This window comes from Lissotriton helveticus, chromosome 8 (genome assembly GCF_964261635.1).
Source record: "Lissotriton helveticus chromosome 8, aLisHel1.1, whole genome shotgun sequence".
Classification (NCBI taxonomy): Eukaryota; Metazoa; Chordata; class Amphibia; order Caudata; family Salamandridae; genus Lissotriton; species Lissotriton helveticus.
In genome coordinates, this window is record NC_136069.1 from 1,579,164,818 (window position 1) to 1,579,180,753 (window position 15,936).

General features: G+C 45.6%; 1 protein-coding gene across 3 annotated transcripts in view; it reads right to left on the reverse strand.

Annotated features, from left to right (window-relative positions):
- Positions 1-15,936, reverse strand: part of LOC144773524 (solute carrier organic anion transporter family member 2B1-like) — a 619,417-nt gene that overhangs the window by 190,185 nt on the left and 413,296 nt on the right. For all 3 annotated transcript variants that reach the window (XR_013599997.1, XM_078658585.1, XM_078658586.1), the window contains exon 10: positions 15,335-15,533. Coding sequence is in view for 2 of the 3 variants with exons in the window: in XM_078658585.1 (XP_078514711.1) it covers positions 15,335-15,533 (199 nt within the window). In the remaining variant the exon portion in view is untranslated. The remainder of the gene's footprint in view (positions 1-15,334; positions 15,534-15,936) is intronic.

Sequence of the window (15,936 nt, forward strand, 5' to 3'; positions counted from 1 at the left end):
CTTGCACTGACTCAGTTTCCTCCTACCTTCCCTCATCTGTGACCAGTAACATGGTGATATCTGCCCTGTCATGCTGGGGTTTCAATCTATTCATATGCAGGACACTGTAAGGATTCCTGGGGGTGCCAAAGTCGATCAGATAGGTAACCGCACCCTTCTTTTCAAGGATTAGATTGGGCCCATTATACTTTTCATGGAGGACTCTGGGAACCACAAGCTCAAACACCCACACCAGCTGCCCTGAATTGTTTCTTCTCCGCATAAAATAAATAGAGGTGAAATACATAACCAAGTACCTTCCTTTGTTATATATTACTGAATTATACATAGGCATAGTGGCCTTCTAATCAAACCAGAGCTTCATGAACTCCTTGATGGCGTCTGGTTTCCTGCCTGCCTTGTACATATGCTCTACCATTCTGTAGCTCAGGCCTAGCACATAATAAAGCACATTAACCTTTGCTTCTGTGCGAGGCTTCTCCAGAGACTCTCTCAGCAGGCACAATGGGCCTTTCAGAGAATCTCCAAACATCCAAACAATAACTCAAAGGGATTGACACCCATCCCGTTTTGTTGAACCTCTCTGTAGGCAAACAGTAGCCATGGGAGGAGAACATCCCATCTCCTCCTAAGTTTGTCAGACAACCCATTGATCATGCCCTTTAGGGTCTTGTTCAACCTCTCCATCAGACCATTAGCCTTGGCGATGACATGGGGTGGTGAACTTTTAGTTAACACCACATTCATCCCACATTGCTCGCATATAGCTGGACAGAAAGTGTGTGCCCATATCTGAACCAGCCTCTTTTGGATAACCCACTCTGGTAAACACACCAAGCAGTGCCCTAGCAGCTGCGGGAGCAGCTACAGTTTGTTTATTTCAGCTCTCGCAAATAACCTTTTTTGCGTAAAGTCTACTGTTTTCTTTCAAACTAGTAGCTATACCTCCAAATAGTGTGTTCACTTTATTGAACTGAAATGTACAGGCATTTACCAGGTAATCCTCTTTTTTCCACACTAGACCTGGACACGAAATTGCATATTATATTATGTATATTATGTTTCTACATGTGCAATGGGGTATTTTTCTCATTCCGCCTACATACAGAGTCATATTGTTTCAAGCCCAGGCATCCCAATATGTTCTCTTCTTTCTGCCCTCGATATTTACCTCCTTTGTGTATATCCTACGGTTTTGTTTTAAACTAGTAGTTATGCCTTTAAATGTTGCATGCGCTTTATTGAGTTCTAATTCACAGGTATCCCTTTAGGAATCTTGACATGCTTGTTGCACGCTGACACACCTTACATCTTTAGCTAGATAGTGCCATTTTGCGGTTAACACTACACAGCCCAAGACGCAGAACCTGGCGTTTTGTGGGAATACTCGGTGCGGTGAGTAGCTATTCGGGTGTTTTGGAATCCCTTTGCGGGATAAGGGGGGAGCCTACAGCTCATATTGCAATATGGAAGATAATAGACCTGTATTCTTGCTCTGTCGGCCCTGGTTTTTGTGCTACCTATTTGTGGTTCCTTGGTTTACAGACTTGATTTGATCCGCACACATTAATAGCAAAGACTTAGTTCCACCAAGTGAAATTATTCACACATAACTTTATTCCTTGAATTTTATTCTTTTTTCTTCACAGGTAGCCAACGCATTTCGTCCTATTTAAGGACTTCTTCAGGACTCATCAGTAATCCGTTTCCTTACACGAATGTTCTATCTTCTCGGATTGAGCAAACCTTGTAATACTCCTTCTCTGCCTCTGTTGTATTAGAGTCCTCAATCAATGTAGTGCTTAGCAGTTTATTCCCTTACGGATTTGCTTAGATAAATGGCAGCCTCCGTTGCTGTGCGTCTTCTGATTAGAATCCTGAATAGGGCTGATATTATAGAGTATGTACCCTTAGGCGGTATATGGCCATTGTCGACTTGTGATTTGTGCTTGCCGCTTCGCCGACTCACTCTTCATCTCAGAATCCCAATATGGTTCTGAGATCTGAAAGGAGTTTGTACAGTTCACCCTGTTTCTTCATGTCTCTGAATAAAGACTGAAGAGCCGGCATGGTACCTTTAGGGAAGCATGAAACACTGAACCTATTTATGGTTCCTTTGGCACTACTGATCCCTGTGTGTGTTAAGGGGGGATTGTAGTGCACATATTGCAATAAGGGGGGCAGGGGGGACCCTTGTTTTTACTCTGTGGGCCCTAGCATTGTGACATCTAATATGTGGCTCTTCGGGCAATTTTTATCCCTTTGTGGGATAAGGGGGGATTATACTGCCCATACTGTAACAGGGAGGGCGGGGGACCCATGTTTCTTTATCTGCGGGCCCAGTAGTGTAACATACAACATATTTTAACAAGGAACCTCAACTGTGGAGAAAGCGATAGTTGACTTTTTAAACACAAGTTTTCATCCACACCGATGAACACTAAATGTTGGAAAGTGGATTATTAACAGTGGTAAACATCCCTTTACCACAGGCAATACGGCCACTAACAAAGTCTAGGGCTCAGAAAAGGTCTCAGAAAATTATTTCTATGCTCAACCTTTGGTCGCTTGGCTGCAAGCAGGCAGGCTTAACTTCAGAGGCAGGTGTGTAAAGCATATAAAAATATCAATTCAGTAAATAATTAAGACAAACCACACAAAAATCCAACACCATAGAAATAGGAAATATTTGTATCTTTAAAATGACACAAATCCAATGTAGGGATCTGGAGGTAGGAATTTTCACTATTTTCACACATTTAGCACTATATAGCCCATAGAAACCTATAGCACCTATTGGGACATCTGGTCATGCTAGACCAGTACAAAGTCGAAGTTTCAGGCCCACCGCGGTGGAGCCCTGTGTGGCTACTCGTTGCAGTAGACCTCTGTCAAAGTTTTTACCTGCTGACTTGGAAACTTTCCTGGAGCTCTTTCCGCCAGGGTCCCTCAAGGCTGTCCACCAGTCTAGAGTTCAGTGAGGGTTTGCAGGATTGACTTACGACAGCCTGTCTGGCAAACTATGGAAGTCAGTCCTTCAGAGCTTGTCAGCGGGAAGAACCAGGAATCCAGGCTGGCTCGCAGTTGAAGGTGGGTAGCTTGACTCTCATGGTGGAGCCGGTCGAGGTTTTACCTTTAGACTTAGAAACTGTTCTGGAGCTTTTTCTGCTGGGTTTACTCAATGCTCTTCAAAAGGCCGGGTTCGGGGAGGGTTCACCAGCTTGCTTTCCAGGGAGCTCCCGGTCAAACTCTGGAAGTCAGACCTCATGAACTTTTCAGCGGCATGAACCAGCAGAGCAGGCCAGCTCGCGGTTGAGGATCGCTAGCTTGGCTTTATAGGTTGAGTCAGTCCACTTATGGAGCTTTTTTCCAAAGTTGCTCCAAAGTTCTCCCAACGTCTGGAACTTCTTCATGAAGTTCTTCTGGGGGTCTCAAAGTGTCCATAACACAATCTAAAGGTTTGAAAACTCCAAGATGGTCCTCAAAAGTTTTGGACTTCAGTTCCCACAGTCCCCTTAGACAAAACCCTTACTAATCAATCATACACACTTCAGGCTGGGGATTATTGGTGGCGACGTTCCAGGTGAGTTCTGTTAACCTGTAGCTCTTTATTACTCTTGAAGAAGTTAGGTCCACAGTGCTTAGTTCCATATTGTTCATCAGTCATAGTCAGTCAGAGTGCAGGGCCTGGTTGGTGCAAATCAAGCTTCCATCATGGACCATTCTTCTTCTCTCAGTTTCAAGCAGCAGATCTGAGAGGCTCTGCCAATCTCAGATACTTATTCAGCGCGTTCTCTGGGCTCAAACAGGAAGGCACTTCTGCCCTAAGAGGACAACACCCCAGAGCATGACAACTTCCTTCAAAGTGTGGCAGGATGGTCTCTCAGAAAGCACTATTTATCCAAAATTCAATGTGGCTGAATTCTCAGCAGAGGAGCTAAAGTTTGCTAAACCAACATCCAGTAAGTCTAATTTCCGTAGCTCTCCTCCCCCTGACATCTGCAAATTCCTTCTTTAGGCCTGCCATCTGGCTGAGTCTTAGGGATGGGGATAGATGGACCTGGCTATTCCTGTCTGTCCTATCTTTGAAGCCCCATGGTTTACGACGCCTCCCCCTGCCCTGGTATTCCTCTGCTGCAGGGCTCATTCCAACAGATTAGCTTCTCTGGGGTGAGCCACTTATCACTTCATCAAAGCAGCCTGGCAAATCCTGTTAACTCTGACCAATCAGGACAGACCATTTGAAGGCTGAATTTTGGCTTACCGCCAAGAAAGTCTTATAACTTATTTTCTGTATGCTTTAAGATAAATTCAACAATAGGATATAGTTGGATTTATAAATACCATTCTCCTAAGTTCTTCAATTATATTTTTCGTGGATTCCTAGCGGTAGTTATAAGTTCATAAACTATTGCAATTTTAACATGTGTTGCTAGGAATCTACAATGAGGAAAATAAAACGTCCAATTTCTCCAGCACCAGTGCCTATAAAATATATTTTATTAGGACCATGCTTATAACTACATTACCCTTCCATGCCACCACCACCAGCAACAGGTTGCCCGAAGAAGCTGGAACAAGATCACAGCCGACCAGCTCACCGCTTCCTTGAGCCAGCACCCCCCCGCCAGCTCAGCGAACCCCAGCCAGGCCGCCGACAACCTCACGAAGTGGATCAACAACTGCGCGGACGAACTCGCCCCTCTGAGAACCCCGCCCAGAAGACGCTGCAGCAGAAAAACACCATGGTTCACCGAAGAACTCAAGAGCTCCAAGAAGAACTGTCGAGCCCTCGAGAAAGCCTGGAGAAGAGAACCAACGACGGACAACATGACCACCCTCAAGCTCGCCACCCGGAAACACCACCAACTGATCCGCGCCACCAAGAAAAACACATACAAGGACCGGCTGGACAACAACGCACACAACTGCAAGGAACTCTTCAACATCGTGAAAGAGCTCTCCAACCCCAACGCCGGAAACAATGACATCAACCCGTCGCAAGACCTCTGCAACTCCCTCGCATCCTACTTCCACAACAAGATTGCGGACATACACAACAGCTTCAGCAACCAACCAACGCAAGCCACAACTGCAACAACGCCACCCACCACCACCCTCCGCACCTGGACTCCGATCAGCACCGAAGACACCATCCGCACAATGAACTCCATCCATTCCGGATCTCCGACTGACCCCTGCCCTCACCACGTCTTCAACAAGGCCGACACTGTCATCGCACCCCACCTGCGGGACATCATCAACACCTCCTTCGACACCGCCACCTTCCCTGAGAGCTGGAAGCACGCCGAACTCAGCGCTCTTCTCAAGAAACCCACAGCAGACCCCACCGACCTCAAGAACTACCGTCCCATCTCGCTCCTCCCGTTCCCGGCCAAAGTCATCGAGAAGACCGTCAACAAACAGCTGGCCGCCTTCCTCGAGACGAACGGATCCCTCGACCCCTCACAGTCTGGCTTCCGAGCGAACCACAGCACCGAGACCGCCCTCATCGCTGCCACCGATGACATACGAACTCTGATGGACAACGGAGAAACAGCGGCCCTCATCCTCCTGGACCTCTCCGCGGCTTTCGACACTGTCTGCCACCGCACCCTAGTACAGCGCCTCGGCAACATCGGAATACAGGACAAGGCACTGGAATGGATCACCTCCTTCCTCGACGGAAGAACACAGAGAGTCCGCCTACCACCGTACAAGTCAGAGGCCACCAAAGTCATCTGCGGCGTCCCTCAAGGATCCTCACTGAGCCCCACCCTCTTCAACGTCTACATGAGCCCCCTCGCGGCCATCGCACGCCAACACAACCTCAACATAATCTCCTACGCCGACGACACCCAGCTGATCCTCTCCCTGACCAACGACCCCGCCACCGTCAGAGCCAACCTGCACGAAGGGATGAGAGAGGTAGCCGAATGGATGTCGACCAGCCGCCTGAAACTGAACTCGGACAAGACGGAGGTCCTCATCCTGGGCTCCTCGCCCTCCGCCTAGAACGACTCCTGGTGGCCCCCCGCCCTGGGCACCGCACCCAAACCGACGGACCACGCACGCAACCTGGGCTTCATCCTGGACTCCTCCCTCTCCATGACCAGACAAGTCAACGCCGTCTCCTCATCTTGCTTCAACATCCTGCGCATGCTACGCAAGATCTTCCGGTGGATCCCCACCGAGACGAGGAAGACGGTCACCCAGGCACTCGTCACCAGCCGACTGGACTACGGCAACGCCCTCTACGCCGGAACCACCGCCAAGCTCCAGAAGAGACTCCAGCGGATCCAGAACGCCTCGGCCAGACTCATCCTCGACATCCCCCGACGCAGCCACATCTCCGGACATCTGAGAGACCTGCACTGGCTCCCGGTCAACAAGAGAATCACCTTCCGTCTCCTCACCCACGCACACAAAGCCCTACACAACCAAGGCCCGAGCTACCTCAACAACCGGATCAACTTCTACACCCCCAAACGCCTCCTCAGATCAACCAACCACGCCCTCGCCGCCGTCCCCCGCGTCCGAAGAGCGACAACAGGAGGAAGGTCCTTCTCCTACCTGGCCGCCAAGACCTGGAACTCACTCCCAACCGACCTGCGCCTGACCCAAGACCACCTCTCCTTCAGGAAGAAGCTCAAGACCTGGCTGTTCGAGCAGTAACGGCACCCCCCCCCCAAACCAGCGCCTTGAGACCCTACGGGTGAGTAGTGCGCTCTATAAATGACCTGATTGATTGATTGATTGATGCCAGGGACGCCTAGGGGAGACTTCAGTGGATTACTGAATATGTCAAAATAGTGTAGATCCTCACACCATTGTGGTCCTAGCACAAATGTCGATTTTGGGAAGTGTAGGAAGGTGGAATCTGACTACATGATTGCCCCCAGTTTTTTTCTGGTGTTTTGATGGTTTTTGACTTAGTTTGGCTGGGATCCTGCTATTCAGGGCCCCATCCTAGCTGCTTCCTCTCTAAATTGATTGCATGTACGTTAAGTACACTCCAGATTGGTTACTGGGTTACCCATGTGAGTCCTTGGTATATGGTACCTTCGGTACTAAGGGCATAGGTACCCCAGGGGCCTACCAAGGGCTGAAGCATGTATTATGCCACCCCTGGGAAGCCTCCCAAAATGGCCCCTATGGACTGCTACTGCAGCATGGGTAAGGTGGTACATGCACCCCTTACTAAGATATAGGTTACCTATATCTACCTTACATCACTGACACATATAAACCTATCAGTCACTCCTATGGCAGGCCTTATCAATCCTGAAGGCAGACTGCTTGGTTTTGTGTGAGGGGGTGTCCATGCATGAGGAGGACCCATCTACAGCTTTCGGAATTAATTCTCTGAAGCTGTACTGTGATGCAGCCAACCGATATACTCTTAAGTGCATTATAACCTCGCGCTTAATGCTAACTTTGAATGGCTGCATGGAAACATGTCATGTTTGGTGTCAAACACTTTGGAACCCTAACCTGCCCCCCGCCAGTCCTGGTGGCAGGGTTAGAATTCCATCAAGAACTGTGATTCCAACAAGATGTTGTAAGCATCCCCCGGCGCACACTCTTATGTGGTTAGAATACTCCACAAGCAGTTAATATGAATAAAAGTTTATAGGCGTATTTGTGAGAAATGATATTATTTTATGGTCATAAGTTCATATTTCTTTCATAAATTCATTCGTATAATTTGTTTCATTCAATAAGAATAATCATTTGTTGAGTCCAATGCATTTCGGGCTTAAAAGCCCTTCATCTGGGACAACTACTAGAAGCAAGACAAAAGGTATGCTGTTCAAAATGTCTATAAATCAAATATCATACAAAATCATACATAAGTTTTTAAACGAGCAAAAAAGTCGTGACAAAACCATAGTGCAGCCCGAGTGTGCTTGGTTACAGAAAATAACCAATCGACATCACTCACGTGTTATTCTATCAATTTCACTTTGTCGTCTAGTTATATAAAAGCTGTTGAAAGAAGAGCGTGTTAGTTCCCTAATCGCTTGTATTATATTCAGTGTAACCGTTAGTTTATAAACTTTTGAAACTTAGTTAGGGGACACGTAGCGTCTCCTCAAGATTTACCCCAACCGTGAATGTTTCTTCGTCTAACGCGAAGCGGTCAATTGCGGTAGATATTAGAAGCGTGCGCGGTATTTTCCTCTGTGTTATGTGACGTGATTGGTTGGAGTTCCGAACCCGTGATCAGATGCCCACCAATCACGAACTGTTGAGCGTAAGGAAACTGGTTGAATAAAGTAATCACTTGTACATGTAAAAAAGATAGCACAAAGCATGGGTGATGGACAGGACCAACATGAAAGTATACATCAAAATAATACTAATAGACCATGTTCAATGGTTAAAAAAAGGAAAAATTACATGAAACAAAATAGGTCAGATCGGCCACCAATATATCCAAACCTGAAGCAAGTCCATGGGCCCGAACAAACCTGGGGACCTATTCAGTGATGGCAAGCTATAGGTGGCACATAAATTCAGTCCGGTCATTTAGACCGTTCGGTTTGCTGGAGTCCAGTAAGTACATCCAATGATTCTCTCTTTGTAGTAAATAACGGTTATTTACTCTACCTTCCTGTTTTTCCACTGTCTCAAGTATCACAAATTGTAATTGGGAAGCATTGTGATGGGCTTCAACAAAATGTGCAGCAACTGATGGTTTTACATTACCAGTTCTGATGTTCGACTTATGTACATTCAACCTGGTTTTGATCTTTGGTTCCGTCTTTCCAACATATACCTTGCCGCATGGACATTTCAGCATATAAATTACGTTAGTCGTGTCGCAAGTTGCGTTTACTTTCAATTTGATTTTATGGCCCTCCATAGGATGGGTGATGTAATGGCCTCTGATTAGATTATTACAATTGCCACATTGTAGGCAGGGGCGAGTTCCACGATATCTTTTGTTAACGTCCGTCGTGGTTTTTAGCAATTCACCAAGATTTTTATTTCTTGAAAAGGCAAAAGTAGGAGAATTGTTAAAAGAATGTTTGAAATCTGGTTCTGCCTTCAAAATGTTCCAGTGTTTTTTAATTATTCTCTTGAAATTCATACTCACAGTGGACTATTTTGATACCACAGTCATTCTGTCTTCTTGTTTTTTTTGTTTAATTGTTAAGTCAGATCTTTGCATATTATGAACTTTGTTTTCAGCTTCTTTGATCAAGGCATCTGGATAACTTCTTTCACGAAATGTTTCTCCCATTTCTGTAATTTTTATCTTGGCTTTTTGTGCATCCGATGTAATCCTTTTGACCCGCGTCATTTATGATATCGGCAAATGTCGTTTCAAAGGTTCTTGATGAAAACTAAGATAATGAAGGGTGTTGTTCCTGTCTGTATTTTTTCTATACATTTCAGTTTCAATTTTGCCATGCTGTAGGTTTATCCGTACATCTAGAAAGGTGATAGACTCTGTAGAGATTTCCCAAGTAAACTGGATTCAATCGTCTCTTGCATTTAGATTCATCAGCATTTGTTCTAATGATTCCCTTGAGTTTCTCCATAAAATGAATATGTCATCTATGTAGCGTACGAACAATTTAAGGTTGTCCGTCCACATTGGGTCTGTCAATATGTTTTGTGTTTCATAGGATTTCATGAATAAATTTGCGTACACTGGGGTAGCGCAATTGCAAATGCTCGTTCCAATTAATTGCTGGTACCAGGTGTCATTGTGCTTGAAGTAGCTGTGGTACAGAGTAAAAATGATGAGCTCCATCAGGAAGGTCTGTAACTGTGGGTCAAAGTCAGTCGTGAGTATAGCTTCTTCCATGGCTTCAATACCCATCCCGTGGGGGATGGAAGTATAAAGTGACTTCACATCTGCGGTGCATAGTATAAGTTGTTCATCGTTGTCCAGTTCCAAAGAATTCCGTTTAGACAAAAAGTCGGTAGTGTCTCGGAAATACGTAGCCATCGGTTGTACTGTGGGTTGCATTAATCGGTCAATGAATTGACCAATGGGCTCATGTAGACTGTTTTTTGTTGAAACTATCGGACGTAGTGGTGGATCAAGGAGATTTTTATGTACTTTAGGCATCATATAAAATGATGGGCTTTTTGGGTGTGACTTGATGAGGAATTTACTTGTCCTGTCATTAATTGTGCCATCATTTTTAGCTTTGGTGATGAGTTCTGTGAGTTTCAGAGTGAATTCATTAGTTGGGTTATGTTGTAGGGGTGCATAAGTGTTATTGTCACTGATATGTTCTTGAACTGTTTGGTTATACATGGTAGCATTCATGATAACAAGGCCTCCGCCTTTGTCAGCTTTAGTACAGACAATGTTGTTATACCTCGATACTTTTTTCAAAATAGCTAGATCTTTGTTAGTGATGTTGTTGCGGCACTTCTTCTGGGTTAGAATTCCACCCTTCTAGAGGGAGAAGGCATGTACACACTGGTCTGCCCGGTAATAGTTTAAGCGAACCACAGCATCACAAAATGGATGCTGCAGCCACAGACACGAGTCTGGCCTCCTGCTGCTGACCGAAACTCCGGCAGGAGAAGCCTGGACAATAGGTTTCCTGTCATACGGAGGTATAACCACCTCCCAGACAGGCTTTAGTGTATTGGGGCTGGGTGGGTGTACTCTCAGAGTGCTTTGATGTCTGCACGGGAGGCACATTTGGTGTCCTTGTGTATAGCCCAGTTCAAACTGGTTGCAGGGGCTACCAGCCCCTGCTCTGGTGCGAAACTGGACAAAGGAAATGGGTGTAGCCACCCCTCTTTTCAGACCCTCCCATAGGTGGGTCCCCAGAGTATGTCCAACCCCTTTTCTTAGTATAAGGAAGGGAACCCTGGACTTTAGATTACACCTGGCAGAAACTCTGAAACTGAATCCTGGAACTTCGATGCTGTACTCAAGACTAGAGGATGGAAGAATCTCCCTTTGGGTCAAGGAGTGACTCCCCTGTTCAAAACAGGCACCAACAAAGCATCTTGCCGGTCTGCGTTTCTGAAGCTCATGCCGGACTCTAAAGTATTTGTGACACAGGACATGGACTTCCAGACTTTTCAGAGGCCAAAATGCAATCCCAGCAAAACTGAGACCCACAGCCCTCACGAGTGACGTGGGACCGGAACTCCTGGACACTGTGCACAACTGCTAGTGCATCAACTTCACGAACTTTCCCAAAGTTGTACATTGGGTTACTTGTAGCCCAAGCCCTGAGCACCATCTGCACCAAAGATTGTGGGCCTACAGTCCATGAGTGTTCCGTAGGCCTGCTTCTTGCATTTCCACTTGAGGCTCCGTCGCGATTCCTGGTCCGTTGACTGGTTGGTCCCCACAAAGGTAACTCTACTTTTCCTTGGGCTTCCCTGGTTGCTCCAGATGTGCCCTGACTCCCCACCAAAGGGTGAGTCCCTCAGACCTTGCTGGTCTGCACCGAAGCCAATCTCTGGTTTCTGCGTCGGTTGCTGTTTCCAAGGCTTGTTGGGTCCAATCCAGGCACCGACACCGCAGCACTGGATGTCCTTCATGGACAGCTCGAATCCAGCACCTGGTCATAGTCGACGCCTCCTGGTCGTCGTGGCTGAAGAGACAAGTTTCACCTTCTTCACCTGCAAGCACCCGACATCTGTGGACATTCGACTATCGTGCCCCTGGTCATTGGCTAGTGACCCAGACTCTTTCCCCTCTGCTTTCAGGTTCTTCTCATCCTCGATCCAGGCTTGGATCCCTCCGGACACTTTCCACTTGGACGCCAGCAGCACTTTGCAGCAGATCGCCATTGAAATGGACGATGTAACCCGACATCAAAAGACACTTATGCACCCAGCTTCCCTGGGTGAGGTATCAATTACTCAGGTGGTCTTGTGGGTGTTGACTCTAGAACCATCTAGTTCTAAAGGGGTTTGCTCCAAGTCCTCTTCTAAGTGTCCTTTATCCTTAAAATTCCAACCTCGACTTTCCCTATAGAAGTTAATGGTGATTCGCTGCTTTGTTTTGACACTGCAAGCGTCCCCCGTGGGTCCTCTGTGTCATTACTTTGGGTGGTTCCTGGTGGCCCCAACTGTTCTCAAGGCTATAGGCCTTGTATCTATGCAAAGTCGTGGTTCTTATACAAATTTATTGATATATGGTTTAGTACGCCCCTAGGGCTCAATGTATATTGTGCTAATTTACTTTGTGTTATTGAGTTTACTGAAAGTACTTTTGCCTCTATCCTCATAAAGAGACTAGAGGGATTTGTTTAAAATAAATACATATATTTTATATATATACCTGGTGTGGTTCTCCTTTCATTTGATCATTCACAAGATTATAGACTGGTAAAACAAGATGCTTTACATTACTCCAAGACTTAGCCTGAAGGCTGCTCTCCACAGCTACCACTAAGATAGCTTTCTCTAAAGGTTGCCTTTAACCTACCATCAGTAAGGGTTGTTTGGACTGGTGCAAGGTGCCCACTGGAATAGGGGACAGCATATGCCAGGCCAAATTCTCACAGGAAGCACTTTACCACAATGCGGAAAGTGCCCCCTTATACATACCTGACCCCCACCCCTTGGACACTTACCTGCTCCCCACCACTGGGGTACCAGGGGAGCCTCTGGGGGTGAAACAAAATGATCGGGGGGTCCGAGGGCTAGTTTAACGACCTCCACAAGGTACATGCCCCAATCAATGTAACTTATAACACCAAGAGTACCTGGAAGTCAAGAAAATATATCTGTCACTCAACTGTTAGTCCGACACCAACACCCTACAAGTGATAGTATAGTGGGCACAAACAAAATGATAAAGCTAGGTGAAAGAAAAGCACAAGAGCAGAGGCCCCCCCAGACAGTTCGGAAGACTGCCAGGAGACATCGACGGATAGAGCCGTGCTCCCCTTAGACCTGAGCTGCAGCCAGGTGGGGTGAGGCGCAATAACCACAACTAATGGTGTGTGGTTGAACGGACAACCTGACCTGTGCAGGTGATATCTTTTAATTCTCACATTGAAAAGCAGTAGTTAAATAACATCGGGTCCTGAAGAATGCATTGAAAAATCTTTCGCCGATATGCTGAAACATGTTGACCACTACTAACCACAGATATTATGTTAAATCTGTGCCTTTCACTCTGTTTTTAGACTTGGGAAACTAGGGGATAATAATAAATTACTGATATCTACTCAGTTTATTCAATTTTTAGTTTTCACTTTTCACATACTTTTACACTGCTTTTTCAGTAGTCATACTCATTTTCGATAACCTACTGCACCTTGAGCACATTTACATTTACATTTGGTCACAGTGATACTACTGAGACCACTTTTTCTGCCTCGTGAGCAAAGGGGCACCCAAATGATGCTAAATAGGGCGGTACAGTGTGGCCTCTGATGGGAATTTTTCCCTCTGCTCTTGTGCTTTTCTTTCACCTAGCTTTATCATTTTGTTTGTGCACACTATACTATCACTTGTAGGGTGTTGGTGTCGGACTAACAGTTGAGTGACAGATATATTTTCTTGACTTCCAGGTACTCTTGGTGTTATAAGTTTATGAGCCTCTGGGGGTACCTAATATACCAAAATATTGTAGAATATCAAATCTAAGTGCCCCTACCACCAAAGTCGGGTTTGGACACAATTTACATTTAAAAACAGTTTATCAGCACAGAGCTGCTTTTAAAATGACCTCAGGCTCTTAGTAGTCCATACATGCAAGTGTAATAAGGGCTGCTGGCCTCTAAACAGTCATGCCTTATACACTAGGGACTTAAAGGTAGTTTTAATACCCCTGCCCTATTATGTACAGAGTCTTTTAGGGTAGGTCATGCCAATTATAAGTGTACCCTAATTTATAGTGTACCCTCATGTATGTAGGCGTTTTCACTATATTCTCACTGTGTTTTCACTATAGCACTGGTCCTGGGCCTGCCTAAAAAAGCCTAGGATACAGTCAGAATCAATTCCCACCAGTACCAGTCAGCATAAAATTATGACTTTGCAACATGAAGCCACTCAGGGCCAGACAAAGTGGCCTTGCACAGCATCATAAATCTAAATTTTCAGTTGTCGCTCATGTAACACTGTGCATGGTGTAAGCGTGATGCAACTGGGGTCATACATATGATCCCACATTTCTGAAGTCTACATTCTTGCCCCATACTGAGTTGTCTGTTTCTCCTATTTTGGCAGGTGTGAGTTTTAGGCCGACACAGGATTACAAGTCATGCAGTATTACTTTGCTTGAATTTCTGGAAGCGGTATTACGCTTTGTACTTTTTACACCAACATACCAGAGCACTCCTCATTAGGAGCTTAGTGAAAAAGAGCTATCACTGCAAATTTAAGACCAGGTTTGCAAAAAATTGATTTAACCCTTCTGTGAAAAAAGTATATGCAGGTTAAAAAGATAATGCATTTTGCCCAATGGCCCATTTCCAGAGCTGTTTCTACCTTTGCAGAAATCGGTTGCATATGCAAAATGTCTGCTGACCGTATACAAGTAAGTCTTACTCTAAATTTTTGCAGAGGTTGTACATGGGACTAGCAGATGAAGAAAAATGTATGCCCTTCATTAACAAACACAAGTGCATGCACCCGCTCACATCCTGTTCTTCCCTTCCCATGCACCAGGTTAGGCTTGGCACAGCAGAAGGCAGAATTCATATAGGGACACTGATTGTAGTAGATTTAAAACCACTTTTGTTTGCTCGGATGGTTATTTAAGGGCATGTACCTCAAAATGGGTATTTCTACTATTGTGGGTAGAGATCTGCAGGCCAGTCTATCATCCCAGGTAGCACAATGGAGCCGGTGCATAATTGGGCGTGCATCAATAGTCTCTTGTGCATTGAGGCCTGGGCTACAGAGCATTTGCGGGGTGCCCCCGCCCTCCACGCTCTAGATGCCCTGCGGCACTGGGGAACGCATATCACACTACTCAGTTGCAAAAAGTATGCATAAGAGATGTGCTAATTGTCTTTAGTGCACAAGGGTCACGGTGTATTCTTGTAAAAGAGGAAACATGATGGGGCTGATTCACAGAAATAGTTGCATGTTTGAGAAGGACTACGTTCGGGACTCTTATGTGCATTTATGAATCAGCCCTGATACACAAAGAGGGCACATTCCTTTCAAGTCTACTCATTTTATATGAATATTCCCAGTGTATTCGCATTTCAGAATATTTGGGACCAATCCACAAAGGCTCATGAGAGCCCATAAAAGATTACTAGAGTAGAGGACTACTACTAAAATGCCTTTGTGAACAGGCACCAATATTATCACTGAAAAACAAGAGAGTTGCAGATTTGATTAACATTTTGACAGTACTAGAAACTTGTTTTACCTTCCAACCGGCACGTGTCCTGGTGCAAAAAATGTCGGTGTTGGACATCCAAGGAGAATGGTGGGAAGGCATATGGCAATGCATACGGACAGTGCAACGGCGCACATGGCTCCACACTGCTTAAGAGACATCTGGAAGTTCTTCATGATTGCCCCGCCAACAAAGATTCCCATCATGGCGGCAGGCATGAGTGTAGTACCTGAGAAGAGCAAACACAAGACAGGAGCAGCTGTATGGAGTCTTCAATCTGAGGAGCAGCACATGCAAACAAGAAGTGATTTTTCATTCCAGTATTCCTTGTTAAGTTACATAGAGGCATTCCTGGTTCCCTGTCAAGTTAGATAGCTCTCCTGCTGAGGGTACTGTTCTTATCTCCTTAGGACTGAAGTATGTGTATGAAATAGGAGTATCAAGTTTTCCGACTCACTCTATAGTACTCCAATAGGAATACACGTCCAAGGAGGGGTATTATGTTCAACAGGGCATCAGGGATGAAATCCGTTATGTTAAAAAGTCTCCTTGCCTCTCACTGTCCGACTAAGAACTGAAATCAAAGACCCTGCCCATAAATAGACCAACATACTGCTGATCTACTTCTACTT